This window comes from Lampetra planeri, chromosome 25 (genome assembly GCF_965212315.1).
Source record: "Lampetra planeri chromosome 25, kcLamPlan1.2.h2, whole genome shotgun sequence".
Taxonomy (NCBI): domain Eukaryota; kingdom Metazoa; phylum Chordata; class Hyperoartia; order Petromyzontiformes; family Petromyzontidae; genus Lampetra; species Lampetra planeri.
Window position 1 is genome coordinate 6,999,965 of NC_136131.1, and position 27,054 is coordinate 7,027,018.

The following is a 27,054-nucleotide window of genomic DNA, read 5'->3' on the forward strand; positions in this document are numbered from 1 at the left end:
GGTTGACGCAGCCTCAAACGAGTACCTGGTGCGGCGTGTAAACATCGCCACTGGGGAGACAAAGGCGGTCGGGCGTGGTGCTGGCCACCCACCCCGTCGTGTACTGTGCCAGCCTTCATAGGTGCTCGCTAACAGCACTTGCCCCTACCGTCTGTTCAGGCTACACGGGGGATCTTTATCTCAGCTTTTTTGCGTATCAGTGTGTACGTATCTGTCGGTGTGTATGTATATCGATGAGTGTATGCATCTCTCGGTGGGTACATGTCTGTGTATCTCTGTGTATGTATCTCTGTGTGTGCATCTCTGTGTGTGTGCATCTCTGTGTGTATGCATCTCTCTGTGTGTATGGATCTCTGCGTGTGCATCTCTCTCTCTCTGTGCGTTCATGTCCTCTGCTGTGAATTAATTACTGTCCAGAGTCGCTCTGCGCTGCTTCGCTCTGTGTCTCGGCCGCGCCCGACGGAGTCAATAAAAACAGAGGGTGGGGGGCAGGCGAGGGGGGGTTAGGGGGGCCCAGGGTGGGGGGTCGCCCCAGGCACCGCTGCATCTAAATGCAAATTCCTCTCGTCCCCTTTAAGTCTCGCCCTGCCGCCATCGCGCCCGCCCTGCTGCCAGGCGAAGCGGGGTCTCACCGCAGACCACGCTCAGCGCGCAGCAACCACGCTCACCACACTCACCACACCACACTCACCAAACCACACTCACCACACAGCACACTCACCTCGCTCACCAAACCACACTCACCACAGCACACTCACCAAACCACACTCACCACACTCACCAAACCACACTCACCAAACCACTCTCACCAAACCACACTCACCAAACCACACTCACCAAACCACACTCACCAAACCGAACCACACTCACCACACCACACTCGCCACACCACACTAACCATACCACACTCACCAAACCACACTCACCAAACCACACTCCCAACACCACACTCACCAAACCACACTCACCAAACCACACTCACCAAACCATACTCACCAAACCACACTCACCAAACCACACTCACCAAACCACACTCACCACACCACACTCACCAAACCACACTCACCAAACCACACTCACCACACCACACTCACCAAACCACACTCACCAAACCACACTCACCAAACCACACTCACCACACCACACTCACCAAACCACGCTCACCACACCACACTCACCACACCACACTAACCATACAACACTCACCAAACCACACTCACCAAACCACACTCACCACACCACACTCACCAAACCACACTCACCAAACCACACTCACCACACCACACTCACCAAACCACACTCACCAAACCACACTCACCACACCACACTCACCAAACCACATTCACCACACCACACCACACTCACCAAACCACGCTCACCAAACCACGCTCACCAAACCACGCTCACCAAACCACACTAACCAAACCACACTCACCACATCACACTCACCAAACCACGCTCACCAAACCACACTCACCAAACCACACTCACCACACCACACTCACCAAACCACGCTCACCAAAGCACACTCACCACACAGCACACTCACCAAACCACGCTCACCAAACCACACTCACCAAACCACACTCACCAAACCACACTCACCAAACCACACTCACCACACCACACTCACCAAACCACACTCACCAAACCACGCTGACCAAACCACGCTCACCAAACCACGCTCACAAAACCACGCTCACCAAACCACACTCACCAAACCACGCTCACCAAACCACGCTCACCAAACCACGCTCACCACACCACACTCACCAAACCACGCTCACCAAACCACACTCACCAAACCACACTCACCAAACCACGCTCACAAAACCACACTCACCAAACCACACTCACCAAACCACACTCACCAAACCACGTTTACCACGCAGCACGCTGATAACGCACCACACTGACCACACAGCACTCACCACGCAGTACACTCACCACGCAGCACACTCACCACACAGCACACTCACCACGCAGCACACTCACCACGCAGCACACTCACCACGCAGCACACTGACCACGCAGCACACTCACCACACAGCACACTCACCACGCAGTACACTCACCACGCAGCACACTCACCACACAGCACACTCACCACGCAGCACACTCACCACGCAGCACACTCACCACGCAGCACACTCACCACACAGCACACTCACCACGCAGTACACTCACCACGCAGCACACTCACCACACAGCACACTCACCACACAGAACACTCACCACACAGCACACTCACCACGCAGTACACTCACCACGCAGCACACTCACCACACAGCACACTCCCCACGCAGCACACTCACCACACAGCACACTCACCACACAGCGCACTCACCACGCAGCACACTCACCACACAGAACACTCACCACACAGCACACTCACCACACAGCACACTCACCACACAGCACACTCACCACACATCACACTCACCACACAGCACACTAACCACACAGCACACTCACCACTCACCACACTCACCACACTCACCACGCAGCACACTCACCACGCAGGACACTCAACACGCAGCACACTCACCACGCAGTACACTCACCACACAGCACACTCACCACGCAGCACACTCACCACACAGAACACTCACCACGCAGCACACTCACCACACAGCACACTCACCACACAGCACACTCACCACGCAGCACACTCACCACACAGCACACTCACCACACAGCACACTCACCACGCAGCACACTCACCACACAGCACACTCACCACACATCACACTCACCACACAGCACACTAACCACACAGCACACTCACCACTCACCACACTCACCACACTCACCACGCAGCACACTCACCACGCAGGACACTCAACACGCAGCACACTCACCACGCAGTACACTCACCACACAGCACACTCACCACGCAGCACACTCACCACACAGAACACTCACCACGCAGCACACTCACCACACAGCACACTCACCACACAGCACACTCACCACGCAGCACACTCACCACACAGCACACTCACCACACAGCACACTCACCACGCAGCACACTCACCACGCACACTCACCACACAGCACACTCACCACGCAGCACACTCACCACGCACACTCACCACACAGCACACTCACCACGCAGCACACTCACCACGCAGCACACTCACCACGCAGCACACTCACCACGCAGCACACTCACCACACAGCACGCGTGAACAATGAACTCGGCACCTCGCCTCGTGTCAAGGCTCACTCGGGGGGGGCGGTGAGGGGGGGGGCTCGTGACTCACCCCGCACACAGCCGGCGGAGCGCGTTTCGTCTGTTTATCTCAAACTCCGCGTCACACGCACCCATAACCCCCCTCTCCCCCCAGCAGCCCCGTGTAATTAAAGGCCTTTGTGGCGCCGCGTCAAAGAGAGGAAAAATAACGAACGCACAGCGCAGCACAGTTAATGTCGCGGAGGGCTTCGATACACCCAGCTCCTACACCCCTCCTCTCACCCCCCCCTTCCCTCCCTCGCTTCCTCCATCCATCCCTCAATCCCATTCTTCCCTCTCTAAAGTCACCCGACATCCCTCCTCCTCCTCCTTTCCCGCTTCCTCCTTCTCAGCCTCCCTCCATCAATCACATCTCACATTCCCCATTGCCTCCTCCTCCTCCCCACCTCCTCCACACCTCAATTCCCTCCATCCTTACCTCCTTTCTCAATGCGTCTCTCAATCCTCTCTCCCCTAACCTCCCCCACCTCCCTCCATCCCTCCCTTTCACCTACCCAACCCCCCCGCCATTTCTCCCTCGGTTCCCCGTTATTCCTCCTTCAACCCTTCATCCCTCTCTCCATCCCCTGGTGCAACCCTCCCCTCTCCCTCCCTCCCTTCAGCCTGGTCTTGAACCCTCCCTCCACCCCGCGTCTTCCTCCCCACCCCCTCCCTCATCCCCCACCCCCTCCCCCCATCCCCCCACCCCCTCGTCCCCCGCGGCCCCTGTCTCGGCCGCCTTCCTCACGGTGGATATTTTGGCGTGAAGTGTCCGATACCATCGATCGGCCTGCAACGATTTGGCGGCTAATTGCGACTTCGCAGACGTGCACACAACACACACACGCACGCACATGCATACCACACACGTGCACATACGTATGTATGCGTGTTGAACTTCTTTCGTGCCGTACTTAGCCAACCGTGCTAATCGGATACACACACACACACGTGTACACACGTACAGACACGTACAAAGACAAATATCCCCCGTATAGCCTTACCAGACTGTTGGGGCAAGTGCTGTTCGCGAGCACCTATGAAAGCCGGGACGGCACACGAAGGGGGTGACTGGCCAGCACCACGCCCGACCGCCTTTGTCTTCCCGGTGGCGATGTTCAAACACCGTAGCAGCTACTCATTTTGAGACTGAGTCGACTTGGGGGTAGCCCAGGAGAAGCTCCGATAATCGTCACGTGTGTCGTCCGTGAGCGGGAATCGAACCCGTGAGGGCCAGGTTTGTAGCGCAGCGCGCTCCACACACAGACGCATAACCACGTGCGCGTGTGTGTGTGTGCGTGCGCGTGTGTGTGTGTGCGTGCGCGTGTGTGTGTGTGCGTGCGCGTGTGTGTGTGTGCGTGCGCGTGTGTGTGTGTGCGTGCGCGTGTGTGTGTGCGCGTGTGCGTGTGCGCGTGCGCGTGTGCGTGTGCGCGTGCGCGTGTGCGTGTGCGCGTGCGCGTGTGCGTGTGCGCGTGTGTGTGTGTGCGCGTGTGTGTGTGTGCGCGTGTGTGTGTGTGCGCGTGTGTGTGTGTGCGTGCGCGTGTGTGTGTGTGCGTGCGCGTGTGTGTGTGTGCGTGCGCGTGTGTGTGTGTGCGTGCGCGTGTGTGTGTGTGCGTGCGCGTGTGTGTGTGTGCGTGCGCGTGTGTGTGTGCGCGTGCGCGTGTGTGTGTGCGCGTGCGCGTGTGTGTGTGCGCGTGCGCGTGTGTGTGTGCGCGTGCGCGTGTGTGTGTGCGCGTGCGCGTGTGTGTGTGCGTGCGCGTGTGTGTGTGCGTGCGCGTGTGTGTGTGCGTGCGCGTGTGTGTGTGTGCGTGCGCGTGTGTGTGTGTGCGTGCGCGTGTGTGTGTGCGCGTGCGCGTGTGTGTGTTCGGCGGCGGGGGGTGCGGGCTGGATCACAAAGCAACCACAATTCATGGACGAGACTGCTGTCGGATTTGCAGCCAAAGGAGAGAATCCGCCTCGAGAGGACGACCCGTGCCATGGAGAGACCGACGACGTCACATTGAGAGAGGCGTGCAGAACGAGAGTGAGCGAGAGGGGGGGGGGGGTACATAAAGCAAAGTTTAAAAATAATAATTATGAAATGATGAACGAAGCAAAGTGCCGACTACACCGAGCATCTTCTTGTTTCCACTGATCGTAAAAAAAAGAGAGAGAGACAAATGGCCAGCGGTGGTTACAGAACACAGCCGGGCGGTGGTGGCGAGAAGGGAGAGGGGGGGGTGAGCCTTGGGCGGGGGGGGGCAGCCCAGGGAGGGGTGGGGGGGGTCAGCCCAGGGAGGGGTGTGGGGGGGTCAGCCCAGGGAGGGGTGTGGGGGGGCAGCCCAGGGAGGGGTGTGGGGGGGCAGCCCAGGGAGGGGTGGGGGGGGTCAGCCCAGGGAGGGGTGTGGGGGGGTCAGCCCAGAGAGGGGTGTGGGGGGGCAGCCCAGGGAGGGGTGGGGGGGGCAGCCCAGGGAGGGGTGGGGGGGGTCAGCCCAGGGAGGGGTGTGTGGGGTGGGCTTCAGCCCCTCTCAAACTCCCCAGACGCTACGAGGCTGTTGGTGGAGGCAGTCATCCAGCAGTGGATGGCTCGGCCGTGACTCGCGACGTTGCTACTCCAATGCGCTCGCGTCGGGAACTCCTCTGCGTGGCCACGCCGGCCCCGGGCGCGGGGGGGGGGGGCACGATGGACGCTGGACTGTGGGCGAGATTCATGGCACCGTGGCTCGAGAAGTGAAGCAGTTCTAATCACCGCTGCCTCCTGATGCGTCGGATGATGGTGGTGGTGGTGCCGCTGATGATGATTACACTGTGTAACAAAAAAAAAATTCCTGGGTAGTAAGTCTTATTTCCTAATTGCGTATGCCTTAAAAGTACATACAATGGTTATTATTCCCCACAAACTTTGCTTTTGTGACCAAGACACAAAAGCAAAAGTAATAATCCACTCCATTAATAACACTGTGTAACAAAATACTTTTTTGTCCCTGGGTAGTAAGTGTTCTTTCCTAATTGCTCATGCCTCAAAAGTACAGAAAGTGGCTATTATTCCACGCAAACTTTGCTTTTGTGACTAGGACAGTTATATTTTGAAATGTACCTATTTGCAATGAGAACACGTGGTGTGCATTTGTGTCATTCCTTCACGTAAAGTCCTGGTCACAAAAGCAAAGTTTGTGGGGAATAAAAGCCATTTTCTATACTTTTTAGGCATACCCTATTAAAAAGTAACACTTACTACCCAGGAACAAAAATCGTGTTACATAGTGTTATGATAGCGATGATGAAGATGCTGCTCCTAATGTTGATGCGTCTGATGATGATGATGGTGCTGCTGTTGCTGCTGCTGCCGTTTATTATGATGATGAAGATGCTGCTGCTATTAATACGGATTCTGCGTGTCATGATGATGATGCTGTCGCTACTGCTGCTGATTACAATGATGCTGGTGCTTCTGATGCCTTTGCTGATGATCAATATTATGATGTTGATGCTACTGATGTTGTTGCTTGTGCTGTTACTTAGAGCTACTGCTGGTGTGCTACTGTATGGGTGTCCCGATTGTGCATAGGTTTGTTGCTATATGGGCGTAACACCATATACGTGTTGCTGCTGCATAGGTGTGGTGGTCTATAGGTGTGCTTCTGTATAGATGGCCTACTGAATAGACTTCGATTTAAAGCTTTCGTGACTGCAGGGATTCATCTTCTTGGTTATTTTCGGTAAAGTCACGTAGAAGGGAAATAATAAAATAATAATAAAACATAATAAAATACAATTCTCACGACGGCTGCTTGCGTTGTGGCCGAAACGTCGTGAGAATTATTTCATTATGTTTCATGTTTATTATTTTATTATTTCCCTTCTACGTGACTCTACTGAATAGACATGTTGCTGTATAGGCGCGCTGCTGTGTCGGTGTGCTTCCATATGGGTGTTGCCGTTCTCTATGTGTGCTGTTTGTGAATGGGTGTACTGCTGTGTGGGTGTGCTGCCGTGATAAGAGTGTGCTGCACATGTGTCTGCGCATGCCGTGATGAGTCCGGGGCACCTTGGCAGGAGGTTTGTGCCGCCTGAGTGGACCTTGTGCGATGAATTATGCAAAAACCCGCGCTCATGAATAATTCAGCGGCTCTGGGAGCGCGCTCCGCATTATTGCGACCATATGATCTGTCAGCAGCCACGGGGAGAGGGGGGAGAGAGTGGAGGGAGAGGAAAAAGGGAGAGTCAATGAGAGGGAAGGTGGGAGAGGGGAGGGCAGAGGCGGGGAGCGCGGACATGAGCATTCCTTGTGAGCGTCGAGAAGAGAGGCAGGGAGATGAGAGCGGGAGAGAGGGAGAGGGGTGGCAGGGAGAGAGGGAGAGGGGCAGCAGGGAGAGGCAGGGAGAGGGGCAGCAGGGAGAGAGGGGCAGCAGGGAGAGAGGGAGAGGGGAGAGGCAGGGAGGTGGGAGATGGGGAAGGGCAGGGAGAGAAAATATGTATGGAAGGGAGAGACAAGGAGAAGAAAGGGACAGGAGAAAGGAGAGAGAGAGAGATAAATGGAGAGAAGGAAGAGAGAAAGACGGCAATTGAGAGGTTGGGAGAGAAAGGGGAGGAGGGAAGAGACAGAAAGAGAGTGGAGAAGGTAGAGGAAGAGAGAGGAGGGAGAGTGAAAGGGAAGGAGAGAGGGTACAGGGAGATCTCAGCTGTGGACGCCAACCTGGCACCCACCCAGGACGGCCGTGGTAAATATGGAAACAAAGGATCGTGGTGGGGGAGGGGGGGCTGATGTTGCCCCCCCCGACCCCCAGTGTCGTAGTGACGGCTGGGGGAGCGCACGATCCTATCCGGGCGTGGTGGCCTCTCGCGCGCCTGTGATCCAGCGCTCTAGGGGCAGGGGTTGGTGGATGACGATGAGATTTGCGTGACCCCCAGACACTGCTGGGCTAGCTGCGAGGTGGCCACGATGTGACAGGGCAGCAGACGGGCTCGTGAACCCGTCTGTGCGGACATCGGCGTGTGACCCCCCCCCCCCTCCACCACCACCACGTGTTTGCGTGGTGGATTTATCTCCGGGTTCTTGCGGTTCCAGACCCTACGAAGCCAAGATCAAGATCGAGCAGTGCACTGGACTTCATAATCAGAATCCTGGAGGAATCCGATGAGCTATGAAGCTCTTTTTTCACAGATGTCCAGTAAAAAGGCGGGTTCGCAAGTTGCAACGAGTCAACAACAAAACCCCGATATGAGTGCAAAGTAGAGAAAAGGTTAGCAGGTAACTTCGGAATCACCGGTTCGGGCCTCCCCCCCCATCTCTCGGCGCGGGCAGTTGAAAACAAATGGGGCGCCGCGTTTCTCAAATCCGTGAGTTCGCCACGAAGTTTTCCACCGCAAACCGGGTGGCGGTTTCGCGGCTTTCGGAATCTCCGTTAATCGATTCTGAAAAGATTTTCGGTTCGCCGTTTGCCGTGTATAGCGACCTAATTATGCGGGTAGATGCAGGACGCCTCTTGGTGGGGTTCGGGAGAGGCGCGGGGGGGGGGGCAAACCCCACCACGTGCCCCCCCCCCCCGGACGCCCTCAAACTAAACCGAAAGTTTTACATCTGACACCGGGTAACGTCGAAACGTGAGGACCCCCAAAGCGTGGGGCCCGGGCGGTCGTCCCGACTCGCCGTACCCGAGGAACGGCTCTCTGTAGATTATTCAAATACTGTCGTAAATCATCGTCATCAGCCACGCCACGATTTATCCACTGCTGGATGAAGACCTCCTCCTCCCCCCGCCAAGCCGTCGTGCGTCTCACGATCCCGCCGCCTCACGAGGTTGATTTCACCGCTCCATCTCCTCGCGGGCGCGTTCCATTCCTCGGCTTCTGCTCCGTCCTTCGTCTCGACGCGAGCGGACATCGTGCCTTGGAGCCGTGACATGTGCTGCCCAAGCACCCCCCGTCCTCCTCTGCCTCGACACAGCCGCGTAACCAGCATGGGGGGCAGGGGGTGCCTTACCCCCCCCCCAAAGCTACGAGTTGAGGCCACCCTTAACAGCCACCACGAGGTATGTCTTCAACAACAGTGTCAAAGAACAAAAGACTTATTTTGCCAAGGCTGAGCTGCCCCTACAGCGTTAAATGTCCGAGACCGCGAGCGTAACGATGTGATTAGGCAAGAGGAGCCGCGATACACAATCGCCCAAGGGGGCGACCGTGCGAGACAAATCAAATATTGCGGACGACCCACCCGACCGAGCTGATAGCGTCCTGACCACGCAACCGTCTCGACAGCAGCCAACGCGACGTCTGGAACTCGCGCGCGTGTCCTCAGGTCCAAGCGCTCCTCCTCCTCTCTCTCTCCCTCTGTGTGGTTCAGCGTAATTACAACATTAATTTAAACCTGCATTAGAAGATAGCGGATTGTACCTGCAGCGATATGACCTCCCCCTTGCCTCCTTTGTCTCTCCGACTCACCCCTCGCGCCCACCGCTGCTTCCCCCATCCCCCGTCCCCCCTCCTCCCCCCTCCTCTTTCACGTGTCCCATAGATGTCGCTGTACAGCCATCCCCTGGGTCTTGCCCACGAGAGGTGGAGTCGCCCACATGGAATCACTGAGCCAAGGCACAGCAGTACAGCAACTAGGCTGAGGGTTCAATCTGCATAGCGGATGTGTCAACTTCCGATGCGATGTTGTGGAGTGGGGGAGGAGAGAGGGGAGGGAGGGCGTTCAATAAATTGGGGTGGTGGGGGGCGGAAACTGGGCAACGTGGGGTGTCTCATCCGTAACGGGACCCATCACGCTGTTAAGGAATAAAAATAATTATATATGTAAAAATGAATGCAGTCAATGTGTCTGGAATTCGCGATACGGCCACGGGGCCGCTGCGAGGGATTACTTAATGGGAGTTAATTTTCCACGAACCCTCCCTCCCTGGCTCCCGCTCAACTTGCCTCCCTCTCCCATCCTCCCCTCCCAGCCTGACCCCCCCCCCCTCTTCCCCAGTAGAACCACCACCATCCACTATCAGCACCACCACTACCACCATCCACTACCAGCAGAGCCACCATGCATTACCAGCAGAAGCAGCACCATAACCACTATAATCCACTACCAGCAGCACCACCACCACCACCATCCACTACCAGCAGAGCCACCATCCATTACCAGCAGCAGCAGCAGCACCATAACCACTATAATCCACTACCAGCAGCACCACCACCACCATCCAATACCATCATCAGCAGCACCACCATGATCCACTACCATCAGCACCACCACCATCCAATACCAGCAGCAGCAGCAGCACACAACTTCAGCGACATGAATGATGGAGCAAAGTGGACTGGCAGGGAATAATAATAATCTCAGCGCCACTGCCGCCTCGCTTCTTAGCCCGATAATGCTTCTTTGGCGCGCGTGTGAGCTGTGTGTTGTTATCGTGTCAACGTCGCCACTTAGGGGGACAAAGGCGGTCGGGCGCGGTGTTTGTCACCCATCACATCGCGTGCCGTGCCTGCCTGCCTGCCTTAATAGGTGCTCGCTAACAGCTCTGGCCCCAACAGTCTGTTGAAGAAGACTACATGGGGGTATTTGTCTTGTATTTGTTTGTATGAGTGTGGGGAGTGGTGGCGCAGTGATTAGCACACTGCGCGACGTACCCGACCAACCGAGTACGATTCCCAACTCGCGGATAATATCAGTGGCGAATGTGTGTGTGGGTCTTGGTGAATGTGTGTGTGGGTCTTGGTGAATTCTTGGCGAATGTGTGTGTGGGTCTTGGTGAATTCTTGGTGAATGTGTGTGGGGTCTTGGTGAATTCTTGGCGAATGTATGTGTGGGTATTGGTGATTTCTTGGTGAATGTGTGTGTGGGTCTTGGTGAATTCTTGGTGAATGTGTGTGCGGGTTTTGGTGAATTCTTGGTGAATGTGTGTGTGGGTCTTGGTGAATTCATCAATGACTCAACCACGGCCCTAAAATCCCAACAACCCAAGTTCAATTCCGACGCGATACAGCATCACCATCAGCAGCCTCAACCCATCATCATCATCATTACTGTCCTGTACCTCCCCTGGTTCCACTCAGCCTAAAATCAGTCGCACATGCTGCAATCAGCGGGATACCGTCTATGCGATCACAGGGGGAGACAAAGGCGGCCGGGCGTGCCTTGTTGGCTGCCCCCCCTGCCCTGCTGTGAGACGTCACAGGAGAGACAAAGGCGGCCGGGCGTGCCTTGTTGACTGGCCTCGACACCCCCTTAATAGGAGCTCGCTAACCCAACGTGTCGTGCTCTCTGGGCGTCTCGGTGCGCGGGGGGTGGGAGGTCGCGTCACGTGACTGGCAGCCGAGCTCTCGTTGGGGGCGGAGGGGGTTCAAGGGGAGGGGGAGGTGGAGGGGCAGGGGGAGGGGGTGGAGGGGGGACAGGTGACCTTGGTCTGTGTCTCCGCGGTAACGTGGGACCCCGTGTGCCCGTGTTGGCGGGAGGGGGTGACAGGGCGGGGGATAAGGGCGGGGCTGGGGGCACGAGGGGATATCATGGGGGGGGGGTGGTAGAGGCGCGGGGCTGGGTTGGGGGGAGTAGGGGGCGGGGCTGGTGGAGGACGGGGGCAGGAGGAGGGAACGAGACGGAGCGGGAGTGAGAGAGTTCGCGCGTGCATCACGGGGAGAAGGCAGGAGGGAGGGAGGGATGTGGGTGATGGTGATGATGGTAATGATGTGTGTTGATCGAGGTGGCGGGAGTGATTGACGCGGGTTGTGACAGAGGGGTGGTGGTGATGGTGGTGGGTGTTAGGTTGCTGTGATGGCGGTGATGGTAGTGGGTGGTGGAGGTAGTGATGGTATTCGTTACCGTGATGATGTTTGTGTTTGGTGGTCGGTGGTGACGATGGTCGTGGGTCGTGGATGTCGAGCAATGGGTGAGGTGGATGATTGTGATGATGGTGAATCATGGTGATGGTGGTGAGTGATGGTGGTGATGGTGATGGATGATTGCATCGCATGCAGCAACAAGGAGCAAAAACCGTCACGCGGACTCCGGGCATCCTCGCAATCGAACAAAGACGGTCACCGCCATCGCGTGGCGCTTCCAGAAGCGCTTCTGCGGCCGTCTGGAACGCTCTTCCTTCCGAAACCACTGGAGCTATGCACCGTTCAAAACTCATTTCTTTCGAACTGTTTGTGTGTGTGTTTAGTTTGTTGTCCTTCGAACGCACCTCCGATTAGCGCGGTTGGCTACGTACGATGCAAATTCTTTTGTCAAGGCGCACTTCCCCCCTCCATCCCAGCTTAAATAGTCGCTCCAAGCCTGGGGTGTGTCATTCAGACTCTGTCTTCTCGACAGACCTGTTCTCCACCTGAGGACGGCTGCTTGCGTTGTGGCCGAAACGTCGTGAGAATTATTTTATTATGTTTATTTTTTATTATTTTGTTATTTCCATTCTACGTGACTTTACCGAAAGAACCAAGAAGATGCTAAAGAAGTTCAACATACAACAACAACAATGTCACCCATCAACAGCAGCAACAGTCACAAGACAAATAACGGCGTCTCGTATTTCTGCACGAAGTGGTACCCACTTTGTCACGACTCCTGTGCCAGGCTAGGTGCTCTCCAGGTCACATCACTGCTCAATCATACGCTTGTCTCACGCGGTTCGCGACTCCATCTCAGCGTCATCCACCAACCCCTGTTGTAAATCCCATTTAAGTCGACCAGTGCGCACGCACCGTGCAAGTGATGTTAGCGAGCACCTATTAATGTCAGCAGGCCCGGCACACGAGGGGGTGGTGTGGCGAGAACCACGTTCTGCCGCCGTTGTGTTCCGAGTGACAATGTTAACAACGGTACCAGCTACTCATTGAAGGCGGAGTCGACCTAGGAGAGGCCCAGGACCAGTTCAGATATTCGTCACCGGTGTTGACCGTGAGCGGGAATCGAATCCTGACGCCGGGTTCGTGGTGTAGTGAGCGAACCGCAACACTACTTCTCCCCTACATACACACACACACACGTGGGGCTACACACACGTGGGGACACACACACCTTACGCGTGTACACGTGCACAAACGCTCCACCTTCACTCCGCTGTGTGTAGACGGTCTCAGACACAGCGGGTCACGGACCGCGTAGCCCCCCACCCCCATCTTTTATGGGGCAGACAGCCCCCACCCTCTACCCCCCCCGCCTTCTCCCATTCACCCCCACCTCTCCCCTCCACCGCAATCACTATCCCCCCCACTCCTACCCGCAGCCGAATCGATACCGAATCTATTCCGCGTCCCCGTGACCCCGACCTCGGCTGAACTCGGGGTCCTAGGGGGTCGCCGTGGGGGTCTCTAGAGATCGAGGGGGGGCCCCGCCGCAGCCAGGATAAAAGAGAGGTGGGGGGGGTTCTGTCTGCGAGTGCCAATCTTCGTCTTATGCTCCGGTAACTTATTCACCGGCGGCCAGTCGCCTCCTTGTCACTCAGCTATCGCTGCCGACAGGGTTAACTGTTCGCGTGAACTTCACTCCTTTGATTCCCAAACCCAGGGTTAGCGCTTCCCCTTGTCTCTTTTCCCAAGTTTTCACAACTTGGGAGCAAAGTTCTCAACAGTGCTGCTCGTCGCTGGCCAGTGGGTGTTTTGGGCCAATGGGCCCGTGCTCAGCAACCGTGATGTATCTTTTGTTAGTTTAACACGTAGGCTTTCGCGACCAATATTATTCATAATAACGTTTTTTGGGTTAAATCGTAAAAGTTGTGGTTTCACTCTTCAACACACCGGTGGGCTAAAGTAGTGAACTATTTTGTCTTTTGTCAACGTGACACTTTTTTGCTGATTGGCCGTGTCGGGTGGTGGAGGGTTACGACACATTTATAAATAACGCGATCTAACCCAAAAACTTTATTATGAATATATTTTGTTGTTGTTGAATCACCCGGAAATTGCGCCTAATGTCGACAGATTTCGGAAGCTAAGCAGGCTGGAACCTGGACAGTGCGTGGATGGGCAACCGCCAGATGCTAAATGTTGCTTCGAGGGTATGTTGCCAGCAGTGGGAAATGCACAAAAAAATAATTTATTGCAATGTACTTCTATGCTCCAATGTCTGTACTGACCGCCGTCACCAACCCGCAATGACCAGTTTGGTGAAGTATGGTCAAATAACCGCCCACGAGCCGCACGGCGTGGAGAGGCCCTCATCCAGCAGTGGAGTGACAGGAGGGCTGTACGTGTATAGTCGTGGGTGTTTACGATAATAATTGAGTCATCTGTCACCAGCATCATCTTTAATAGAGGGGTTTTTTTGGGTAAGATCGCGTAAATATATAAATGTGTCGTTAAAACCCGACACCACCCGACGCAGCCAACCAGTAAGGTTTGTCACGTGAACAGAACGTGGCCAATTCGTCACGAGTACAGCACTAGTCTATAGTGTAGTGTATAGTAGTGTAGTGTATAGTGTAGTCTATAGTGTAGTGTATAGTGTAGTGTGTAGTAGTGTAGTATATAGTAGTGTATAGGGGGTAGTGTATAGTGTAGTGTATAGTAGTGTATAGTGTAGTAGTGAATAGTGTAGTATACTAGTACAGCACTAACCGGTGTGTTGGAGAGCCAAGCCACAACATTTACAATCGGAGTACGACGTTTCGCCCGTAATTACAACCAGCTTCATCAGGCGACAGCCAGATTTGTGGAGAAGTCCACCTGTTTCGTTCCTTATATAGAGGCGGAGATGTGGTGACCACGCTTCTGCGCTCTTGTGCCACGTGGGGAGGGGGGGGCAGGATTACTGAGGCAACGTACATTATGCATGTGCATTATGCGAGCCTTTTAAACTTGTGCTTCCTGTCTATTGTGTGTATTAAAATAGTCGTACCAACGGTAATCCCTATTAAAGTACGCTGCCCTTTGTAGGCATGCATTAAACGAATGTATTATTTGATGATTCGCTTCCACGCAGCACTAAGGCGGTAGCTATCCGAGCGGTAAAAGTTATTTATTTATTTCTATATCGATAGATTTTCTAATTAGTCTTGGCCAGTCGTAGCTAGTTTTGCACAGAACTTCTAAATTATCCCAATTAATTGAATGTACTTGTTGGCACGTGTGTTCTGCTACTGCAGACAGTTGTATTTGGGATAATTTAATTTTTCTCCGATGTTCTTTTAGTCTCGTGCTGATCATTCGTCCTGTTTGCCCAACATAACATTTACCACACGTAGCTAATCCTGTACACACCTTCTGTTGATATCTTCGGAAATACATATTTTGTACCAGATATACATTTCTGTATTTTATGTACCGTGCCAAATCTAACTCGGATGTTTGGTTTTTCCACATCTGACTAGTTTATCAGTTACTTCCGCAATGTACGGTATTTTGATCGTTTTAATTACTTTGGCAGTTTCAATGCTCGCATCATCTTCATCAGCCATAGTCAATACACTACTAGATAAAGGCCCCTCCAATCCCCCGTATAGCATTAACAGACTGCTGGGGCAAGTGCTTCTAACGAGCACCTGTGAAGGCTTGAACGGCACGCGAGGAAGTGGGTGGCCAGCACCACTCCCGGCCGCATTTGTCTCCCAAGTGCAATGTTTACACACTGCACCAGGTACTCATTTCAGACTGAGTCGACCTAGCGTAGGCCCAGGGCCGGTTCAAATGATCGTTGCTGGTGTTGGCCGTGAGCGGGAACCGAAGTCAGGTCGGCGGGTTCGTAGCGCGGCGCGCTAACCGCTACACACACGCACGCGTGTATGAACAATACAAATGCACACACGTGAATGTATTCGCTGCGGGTTCGGCTGTCAATCAAGCTGAATGCAAACCCTCCCCTCTCTCTCCCACCCCCACGACTCCCCCACCACCAGCCCCGCCCCCACATTCCCCGCGGCGCAGTCCCTCATATTTAAGATCCATTAATGAATCAGACGGCAGAGAGAGAACGAATTTCAATTCAATGCGGGGTGGTTCGTGGCGAGGTCAGGGGCCACACGCACCCATATACATGCATGCACATAACACAACAAAGCATACACACACACAAGACTATATGCAGGCACATGTACATGATGGATGCATGTACACATGCGCACATATTTACTGTTAGGTGACGATTCATATGCAAATAAAGAGTCATCTGCAAATATTTGTTTAAATGTAATCATCATCAAGCCCCTCCTCGTAGCGAAAACAAGTGCAGTCTCAAACTCTTGTTTTCCTCTCTCTCTAGTCGCTCTATGTTACATGGATAAGGGCTATTGTCCGAAACGTCGCCTATTAAGTACGTTGCCTTTGATGGTCACACTGTTATTAGCGAATGTGTGGAGAACACGTATAAATCTTCTCGGTTCTTTCGGTAAAGTCACGTAGAAGGGAAGTAACAAAATAATAAAAATAATTGTATTATGTTTTATTTTTATTATTTTATTACTTCCCTTCTACGTGACTTTACCGAAAGAACCAAGAAGATGAATCCCTGCAGTCACGAAAGCTTTAAATCGAAACACGTATAAATGATCAGCTTGCACGTATTTTGGTCGTGTCCGTCCGTCTAGTCAGGCAGCCAGGCTGACAGCCATCCAGCAAAACTTCGTATGATATACGATGATGATAATCACCACCACTGCTCGCGAGAAGCAGCCTCCTCTAGGTGGCGCTGGGTCCTGCAACCACGAGAGGCTGCACAAAGGACGAGGAGCAGGGGGAGGGCCGGGCTGCCAGATCGCCCAGCGCCTGGTGAAGGCGCCGATTAATCCGGGATAATCGATTACCCCTCTCACTCACTCTCCCTTTTCCACTCTCCCTTCCGCTCCCTCATTGACTTCACTCACGCGCACTCTCACTATCTCTCATTCACACACACACAAACTGCCCCTCTTCCAATCTCCCTCCCTCTCACTCACGCACTCGCGCTCTCATTCTCTCTCAAACGCTCTCTTCCTCTCTCTCTCTCTTTCTCTCCCACTTATCAGAGCATTGCAGGGGATATGCGGCTGTCACCACGGACCCGCACAGTAATAACGCCACTGCATGCGCTTCTATGCATGGCAGGGGTCGCAAACCTGCGGCTTCAGAGCTGCATGTGGCTCTTTAAGGGCCGCTTCGTGACAATTATTTATGAAGGGCCACAGTCTGGAATTCTACATGCATTGTGACTCTTGCAAAAATTTAGTTTGTGTTAGCGAATTCCAAAAAAGTGCCTCTTCTTGGTATTTTGGTTGCCGACCCATGGTCTATGGGTTTCTGTGCGAGTCTCTGGGTCTCTGTGTAAGTCTGTGAATCTCCACACGAGTCTCAATCTCAACCCATGGACTGGCAGCATCGCTGGCAGCATCATTTCAGATGTTCACCGCGAGGTTGCTCCGGAAGCCGTCCACAGGTCCACTCACCAACCTCCCTCCACATGAACACAGAAACACTGCTGATGAACTCAACTTCCGAAATAATAAATGTCGATGTACATCTATGCGTATCTCTCTCTCATACCTCTCGATATGTCCTCTCTGAACTATCGCACTCTCTCTATCCACTTTATGTTTTTGTCTGCTCTGTCACTACTCCGTGCATATTCTTAGGTTTTTTTCGGTAAAGTCACGTAGGTAAAACATTAAAATTAATAAAAGTAAAATAAAATAAAAATCACGACGTTTCGGAGGCAACACAAGCTTCCGTCTTCAGGTGGAACCGTCACAGCCACGACAGCTGAAGACGGAAGCTTGTGTTGCCTCTGAAACGTCGTGATTTTTTTTATTTTATTTTACTTTTATTAATTTTAATGTTTTACCTACGTGACTTTACCGACAAAACCTAAGAATATGAATCCTTGCAGTCACGAAAGCTTCAAATCTAGAATACTCTGTGCATCCGATGGTCTCTATAATCTAATCTCTCTCCGTCTTTTTCCCGTCCTCTCGCTTCACTCTGCAGTTCTCCTCTGTCTGTAATACAGCAGGATGGCACAGTGCAGGTGATTGCAAGCGCTGGGTCCATCTGCCAGTCATCTCAGGCAGTCAACCCATTGCGTTTGGATCTGTCCTGTGACTTTCTAGCAGTGAGCTTTCCAAACTTCACGTGATAGCCTCAAAGTGTGCACCGAGCCTGGCATCAGCGCCCTGGTAACATCAACGCGCTTAGCGGTGAATGGCGGCTGTGGATGATGATGCTATGGCTGTTAATGCAGTGTTAACTCTTCTCTCCCCCATTCCCCTCCCCCAATCTCCCCCAAGCATCTCGCCAGTGCCCCCCTGCGGAGTCCAGTGGAGTTCATGGCGGGGTCAGCGCGCACCCTCATGGAACGCAGGTTTAGACCGGGCCAGAGATGGTGCTGTGGATGATAATATCATTATGCCCATTTATTGGGTGGCAGGGTGGCAGGGTGGCAGGGTGGCAGGGTGGCAGGGTGGCAGGGTGGCAGGGTGGCAGGGTGGCAGGGTGGCAGGGTGGCAGGGTGGCAGGGTGGCAGGGTGGCAGGGTGGCAGGGTGGCAGGGTGGCAGGGTGGCAGGGTGGCAGGGTGGCAGGGTGGCAGGGTGGCAGGGTGGCAGGGTGGCAGGGTGGCAGGGTGGCAGGGTGGCAGGGTGGCAGGGTGGCAGGGTGGCAGGGTGGCAGGGTGGCAGGGTGGCAGGGTGGCAGGGTGGCAGGGTGGCAGGGTGGCAGGGTGGCAGGGTGGCAGGGTGGCAGGGTGGCAGGGTGGCAGGGTGGCAGGGTGGCAGGGTGGCAGGGTGGCAGGGTGGCAGGGTGGCAGGGTGGCAGGGTGGCAGGGTGGCAGGGTGGCAGGGTGGCAGGGTGGCAGGGTGGCAGGGTGGCAGGGTGGCAGGGTGGCAGGGTGGCAGGGTGGCAGGGTGGCAGGGTGGCAGGGTGGCAGGGTGGCAGGGTGGCAGGGTGGCAGGGTGGCAGGGTGGCACAGTGGGAGCGCTTGCGCCTCATAACAACATGTGTCTGGGTTCGATTCCCGGCTAGGGCGCCAATCTGTGTGGAGTGGGGACGTTCTCCGCCCGTCCAGCACGGATTTCGTCCGGGTTCTCCGGTTTACTGTCATAGCTGAAAAAAAGACTCCCAACAAATTCATTGTTGAGAGTTTGGCTTCTAATGGGAGGTAAGCAGAGGGCCCGGGCACAAAACGTTGCCACGCTGTATACGAGGGGCTACCAGTTTAACACGTAGGTTTTGGCGTCAAATACCACTTCAAGCTCCGCTCATATGGATAATAGTAGTCCACTAGTCCTCCTGGCCACCTCTCAGCCTCACGCAGGACTGCTTCGTGACAGTTATTTATTAAGGATCACCGTCTCGTATGCATCGCGGCTCTTGATATATTGAGTGTTTTTTTTACCGAATTAAAAAAGGCTCTTCTTTTTATTTTGGTTGCTGACCCCTGGTCTAACCCTCGATACCGTAAAACGCCTGGGAATATCCATTTCGGGCAGTCCTCGGCTTACGAGCCTAATTCGTTCCTGAGACCCGTTCGTAAGTCGAACGATTCGTAAGTCAGAAGACAATAATGCACTGTATTTAAATGGCCCTATACGGTCAGTGTTATGAAAATGTGTTACGGTTTAACAAAAGCATTGTTGAACTCATAATTAAGAAGAAATATTATACATTTGCATGTAACACTGTAAAACTACTGTACAGTAAATACAAAAGTTACACAATACAAAAACTTTCATTTTCACTTACCTTGAGTCCTGATGCTCGCTTGCTTGTCAGAAGGGGGGCATTGAGTCACCACAATTGGACACACACACGGGAGCACGCACGCACACACTAAAGACAAATATCCCCCCTATAGCCTTGACATAATGTAGGAGCAAGTACTGTTAGCGAGCACTTATGAAGGCCGGAACGGTACACAAGGGGGTGGGTGGGCCAGCACCACGCCCGACCGCCTTTGTCTCCCCAGTGGCGATGTTGACACACAGCACCAGGTGCTCATTTGAGGCTGAGTCGACCTAGGAGAGGCCCAGGACCGGTTCAGATAATCGTCACTGGTGTTAGCCGTGAGCGGGAATCGAACCCAGGTCGCCAGGTTCATAGCGCAGCGCGCTAACCGCTACACTAATGCTCCCCACGCGCGCACACACACAAACATTCACTCCCGACGTGAGGCCGACTCATTAACATCTCGCGGGGGATCGCTCCCCTGAACAAAATAGTTTGACGGGTCAGATTGCAAGCACGAGTTTTAAGCCAATGTTTTCAAAACATTTTTTATTTCATAGAGGCTGATTCGTAAATCGAGGATTGTATGTATCATTAACACATTCTGGCGTTAGGTTTCTCCTTGTAACAGAGGTGACAGGTCCTTCAAGGACCGTTTTTACAGTCACGTCACCACCAGCTCTCCTCTTCCCCTTAGTTACTGACCCAACTTTCTGGGTGTCACTCAAATGCCCATCTCGGTAACATGCCCCGCTCCACCCTGCACACGTATCCCACCAACCTCCTCCTGGTTACAGCTACAATGATATCCTGGCCACGTTCGATTCCCAACCTAAAAGTCTCCTATAAACTATATAACTATATTTTTTTTACCTCGTAAGGTCCACTGATCTGTATAGCTCTTTTTCAGAAGCGACCTGGCCACAAATGATAGCTCAACGAAGTGGCTTATCACGTGGAAATGGATAGCAGCCAAATACTCTAAACGCACGTTGATTATACATGTGGAGGGGAAAACCGGAGGACCCGGAGAAAAATCCACGCGACCACGGGGAGAGAGACACGCAAACTCCAAATATACAGCTGGCTTCAGGGTCGGGATCGAACCGACGATCTCCTGTATACCAGGCGATGTAATTAACATCTCGCCACCAAGGAGGCTGAATACTTGCTTAGCTTCTGAGATCTGATGCTGATCAAACGTATTCAGGTTGATTCGATCACACGTGATTCACTCTACCTCTCTGGCTACTCTATGTTCTGTGAAGGACCATTGCCCGAAACGTCGCCTAATACATATCATTTATACAATCACCTGGACGGGCCGGGAGGTCTCTGTGAGCGCTTGGCTCGCAACCCTCACTCGGAATTTGGAGGGCGAAAAGCCCCGAGCTGCCCCCCACACCCCCCGTGAAGGTGTGGGGGACCGGACAATTACACGAGGGAGCCAATTAAGAGTAACTCGCCAAGGACGGGTGTATTGCAGTAAATCTGAAACTTACAAGCGAATATCAGATCCCGGCGTGATATTCATTGCATCAATTCGTGTGCAATTTGTAAGGCCGCGGTGACACAGGCCTATTTCATTTGAAGGTTATAAACCCTTGTTCATAATGACGTCCTTTTTACTTCTATGTCTCAACAGCGTTACGGAGATCACGTGACAACGCGAGGGTTCTGCCTTTGCCGTGAGGGTTGTAAGTTGATGCCGAGAAGGGGGGAGGAGGCGCCTCGCCCCCCCATGTGGAGTGACGTCACCCGATAATTATTTTTAATGTTGGGGGGGGGGTGTCCATTTGGAAGACGTCACCTCTTTATGATTATTAATATTCATATTCTTTGGGTCTTTCGGTAAAGTCACGTAGATAGGTTCAAGGAAAATAACAAAAAATAACAAAAAACTACGACGTCTCGTCATCAGGAAGAGGGGGTTAGCTTCTACAGGTAAACTTTTTTTTTATAAACGTTTGAAATGGGCATAGCCCAAATGTCAGCAGCCAATGTTAATGTGAATGGTGGGCAGCGACCGCGACGGTGGTAGGTTTTCCCACCAATCAAAGGGCTGCCCAGTAAAAATTATTATTAATGTGGGGGGCTGTTCGATGTGGAGTGACGTCACCTGCTCATGATTATTAATGAGATGGGGTCCATGCGGAGGACGTCACCTGTTCATGAGTAGTAATGAGGTTGGCTGGCCGACGTGGAGTGACGTCATGCGCGGGACACACAGACATTCTTGGCTCATTGTAGTAAATTAACAGGCGCATAACCACGTGGCTGTGGGAGATCGGGGGGGGGGGGGGGTTACAAGACTGGGGGGCCAAGGGGTTGAAGGGCGGGGTTGACTCAGGGTTTGGGGGGGGAGCTGAGGGGCGGGGCTATGTAGGGGACCCTCACCCCTCCCCCAGTCCTTGGGTGAAGAGAGTTCGTAAGGGGTGGGGCCACTCTCCCACACAACCTAAAGGGTGGGACCAACTCTGTGTTTTTAAAGGCCCATTGGCCGAAACGTCGCCTATTATTTATTTATTTTAAAGGCCATACAACGGTGTTATTTTGTTATTTGCGAACGTGTTTAGTTATTTGGTTTAATTTTCACTTAAAGGGATGGGCTCATCCCCCGAAGGGGCGGGGCTATTCCCCCCCCCCACTTGCAAGGGAGGGGGCGACTTTATTGCCTTACCTGCAATGGGCGGGGTCACCTTTCGCCTAAGGGGAGGGGCTAACCTCAAGGGGCGGGGACACGTTGAATTTCAAGGGGCGGGGCAATCCCTCCGCCCCCCGCCCCCCCCGTAAACAAACCTTTCATCCCTCCACTGCGCGTGCCCAGGAACCGGGTGTTGCGCATGCGCACCGCGCGTGTCGGGGGGATATTTGACGGCTGTGGCCGCCGTGGCCGCATCCCGTGTTTGCGAGCTCCTCTCCCCCTTTCACCTCGTTTCTTCACCTCGTCTTCCCTCACCGCGTCGTGGCTCCGAGCACCTCCTCACCACCCCCGATGCCCCCGCGCCGGTGAAGAATAAGAAGCCATGGCCGGTGCCGAGGACGGGCCCGAGTTGGGCCTCGATGCGGCCTTGTTGGCCGAGCCGGCGGGCGGCGCCGCGAGGCCGGCAGGGCCAGCTAGGCGAGGACGGGGGGCCCGAGAAGGCGGAGGCGCCGACAACAACAACCACGAAAACAACAACCCCATAGACAACAACTACAACAACAACAGTCGAGGTGACGGCAACAACGAAGACAACGACGGCAATAATGAGCAAGACGACGTCGGCTACGTTGAAGGACACAGCGAGGAGATGGTGGTTGAGATGATTGAGGAGGTGGTGGTTGAGGAGGAGGCCGCGGCCACGCACAGCAGCAAGGAGACGCAGACGGAGACCCCCGAGGCGGCCGGGGTTGCGGACCCCCAGGGCTCGTCCAGGCCCGCGCTCCCCGCCAAGAGGGTCTCTTTCCCGGAGGACGGAGGCATCGTGTCGGGCGCTGTGGAGCCCAGGGACCCGTGGAGGCACGGTGGGTGAGGTGGTGGTCAGCGGTTGGGGGTGGTGGCGAGAATGGTGGTGATAATGCCCGAGTCCCATGATGGGACAGTGGATGAGATGGGCGAGTTTTGTGTTGATGTGGGATAGTGTCATGAATACTTGTGTGGTGGGTGTTCTGGCTGAGGGTGCATGTGTGCCATGGGTCGTGTAAAATGAGTGGTAAATAGTGAGAGTAGGAGAGGTGGATGAGTGTGTGAGGTGGGTGAATACCATGGATGAGCACCATGGGTGCATGCGTGAGTTTGGAAGAGAGCCCAGGGTGATTGAGGTGGTGGTGAGGGTAGGTGAGTGCAAAGGGTCATTGTCATGAGTGATGGTCGTGAGGTGAGCGAGAATAAGGTGGGTGAGGGTGGTTAAGAGAGGTGAGGGTAAGTAATGTATAGTGGAGATGGGCGAAGTGTGGTCAAGGTGGTAATGGCGAGTGAGTGCCATGACTGAAGTGGATGAGGGTAAGGTGGTGAGGGGTAGGTGAATGTGAGATCGGGGATTAATATTGACTTGGCCAGAGTAGGAAGCAATATCGTTACAGTCGTGGAAGCTGGGTAATAACAATTAGAGGGCAATAATCGGGCTAGAAGTCAGGGTTATGGTGTGGGTTGGGGTTAGGGTCAAGGTCAGGGCTAGGGTTTGGGTCCGAGCTAGGGTTTGGGTCAGGGTTATGGAAAGTGTCACCCACTCGGTGTGTTATTGTTACCGTCAAGTTCACAGTTGGTGTTATAAATCTGTTGTCGCAAAATTAGGGATTTGTCGCACTGTCAGGATCAGGGTTAGAGCTGGGGCCGCTGTTGACCTTACTGAAACCTCACCACATGGTACCTGGACAAGGAAATGAGACGGTGCTGTAACTTCACTTGCCACTATGATGCGGGCGTCTCCGTGTGCGATTGCACAAAACAACTTACATGATTGCCCTTAACTCTCTTTGGTTCAGATGGAACACTGAGTAAAAAAAGACACTTCAGGAGTTTTATGCACTGGGCTCCTGGAGAAGGGGCCACCACCCAAAACGTCTGTTTTATAACAACCTAAATTCCATCGTACCCACTTTTTACAGCCATCAACTTCGAATTTTTTGTCTTTTTAGAGTACATGTACTTTAGTTCACCCTGAAGGCACGCTCCATCAATAATTAACATAATTGATTGATTGAGTTAATCGATTAATTGACTGGTCATGCTCTGGGGTTAGGGGACAGAGCAGCTGGTCTGATACTGTAACCCTGCCATCCCATGCCTGTTGTGAACTTAAAAAACGAGTTTCAACTTTAGGACAAAAAAAAACTTGCCTACGTGAGCTGAATTGCATGTGGGCTCTGTATAAACATTGCTTGTTTTGACGTCATCTTTCATATCGATACAGATTGTTATTATTACGCTCACTTCAAGCGAACAGTGGTCATCAAACGGAGAGACTGGACACGGCTACAGAAATGGGGAATTTCCACCACTGGCTCTGCAGCAGAGATGCACGCTAGGCAGAGCACAGCTCCATATCAACCTTTCATATTTACAACCAACTGATTTTTATTTTCCAAATTCGTTTTGCATGAGAGACCCTGGTGAGCGTGCCACGTGCGATAAGACAATTAGATACGTAATGTAACAGTAGCAACGTAGTGCTTATTATTGCGGAGCCTCTGTGTCGTTGGCTGCGGATCGGGGAAGTTCATTTTCTGAGGCCCCGTTTGCCGGCCCCTCTACCCCCCTCCTTGGTGTTATATTTTTAGCTTTGGACGCTACTGTGGAGGTCATCATCACGGCCTACAAGGAGTCCTGCCTGAAGCTCAACGTGCGACCCATCCCCAAGCTTATCAAGCAGTTGCAGGTACGGCCGGAGATCGCCGCTTACCATCAAACGCATGGGTTAGGGTTAGATGTTAGGCAGGAGCCGGTCCGGTGGGAATTGTGGAGGTTGTGAGATGATACAGTAATCCGTTAAATTATAATGGTAATTGACAAGGGGCTGGCTTGCTGCACTATTAACTCATTGCGTTAAATGTATGGCAATGGCAAACATCAGTGGCGAGTGATGTTTGAACCAGTCCCAGGCTCCCCCATCCCTTCACGAGCTCATATTTACCAGTGTGGTGAAGTATGGTCACGCAACCACCGTCACTGAAATGGTATGGAGAGGGCTTCATCCAGCAGTTAATTGGCAGGAGAAGAGTAGCCTGATAGGATGGGTTTGCTGTTTGTTAAAGTTGCTGATGTTGCAGCTGTTGGCATAATGGCCACTGTGACCCAACATGGGACATCGTGTACTAAATGTACATTTATTGTGCTTCGATATGGTCTGCTGAAAACTAGCAGTTGTAAAGAATGTTATCATATCAATGATGAGGTTTATTTTGGTTATAATACAATAATGGCCAGGCATTCAGAGTTTTTAATAATTAGTGGTTTCTCTCGTCGTGGCTAACGGTGCAACGCATATTAATTTTTGCAGTGTTTTTCCAATAAAATAGAGAAAATGAATGACCGCTCAAACGTTTTAAAGATTTGGAGTTTAGGTTTGTGGGGGGCAGCAGCACTGAAACAGAAGAGTCCCTTTTCACTCTCCCGTGGTAAGAACTGCAGGCTTTTAGAGGTGCCCGTCATGGAACAGAGAGAGCCCCCCCTCCCCATGCTACAAATGAATCTCTCGGTTTAATCTGGTGTGTTTTGACTCGCTTGGCGAGCGGCTCAAGCCACCGCGTCGCGTGTTGCTGCCGTTGTTTTGTGACCGGCCCAGATGAGATTTGGCAGGAAACATCCAGCGAGTAACAGCGACCTGCGAGTTGTCACGCGAGGTCGGCATTTCTCGTCCGATTCCGTGCACGCTACCGCTAGTGCCCTGCCCCCCCCCACCCACATACCCCCCCCCTCACCAAAGGAGTGCCGCGTGCCGGCTTGTGGCTTGTGACCGCAGAGGAATCCCCGTAACGGGCGGCGCGCGCCCTTCTTCATCTTCCTCGCGTCCCCACGGGCGCACGGTGGCAACGTGTTGTTTGTTTACGACGAGTGGCAGTTACGGAGAGTGACAGAGGGGGTTGGTTTGTGTCTAAAGTATGTGCTTGTGTGTTTTTGTTACCTGTTTTGCTACTCCCGTAGCTTCTTGAGATTGTGACGTGCGGAGCTCTCCAATTTGAAATCGGGGGATGTGCTGCGCTTTGTCCGGCACAATGTCTGATGTTTTGCTCTCTGCAGGGAGCTTCTTCAGGAACTCAAATTGGTTTATTCTGCGTGGGGTCCCACATGACGTCTGACTTATTGTTTCTCCACAAAGTGAATAATGAGAAACTCCCATTAAGTCGGACATCGTGCCTAACCAAGTGGTGCCATCTTAAATCTCGCGTGGTTGCAAGTTGTTAACGGAGAGGCTTGCCATCACAACATGACCGTGGCAAATGCCCACGTTCGGTATTTACCCCCCCGCCACGACTGTAAAAGCAAACAAGATCTGAAAACAGTCCAAGTGTGTAGGTCGGCAGCTGGAAGAGGTGGGAGGGATGGTGGGGAGCTGTTCCTGTTTTTGAAAAGTAACGGCGACCGATATAAAAACTGGGCCGCTCCGGGCGGCCTCCTCATCATGAACGTAAACGCGCGGATAAATGACAATAACTTCAGCTTTTGCGTGGGAGCGTGGCGCAGCAACGCGTGATCGTAGACGCGCGCTGTCACATGCCTTCGGTTCGCAGCCACCCCTGCTTT

The 27,054-nt window shown here is 53.3% G+C and overlaps 1 protein-coding gene across 1 annotated transcript in view; it reads left to right on the top strand.

Annotated features, from left to right (window-relative positions):
* Positions 1-22,651: 22,651 nt before the first annotated feature.
* LOC144727347 (uncharacterized) overlaps positions 22,652-27,054 on the top strand; it is a 31,282-nt gene continuing 26,879 nt past the window's right edge. Inside the window, exons 1-2 of the mRNA XM_078606094.1 lie at positions 22,652-23,336; positions 25,092-25,189. Of these exons, the coding sequence (XP_078462220.1) occupies positions 22,856-23,336; positions 25,092-25,189 (579 nt within the window). The 5' untranslated portion in view covers positions 22,652-22,855. The remainder of the gene's footprint in view (positions 23,337-25,091; positions 25,190-27,054) is intronic.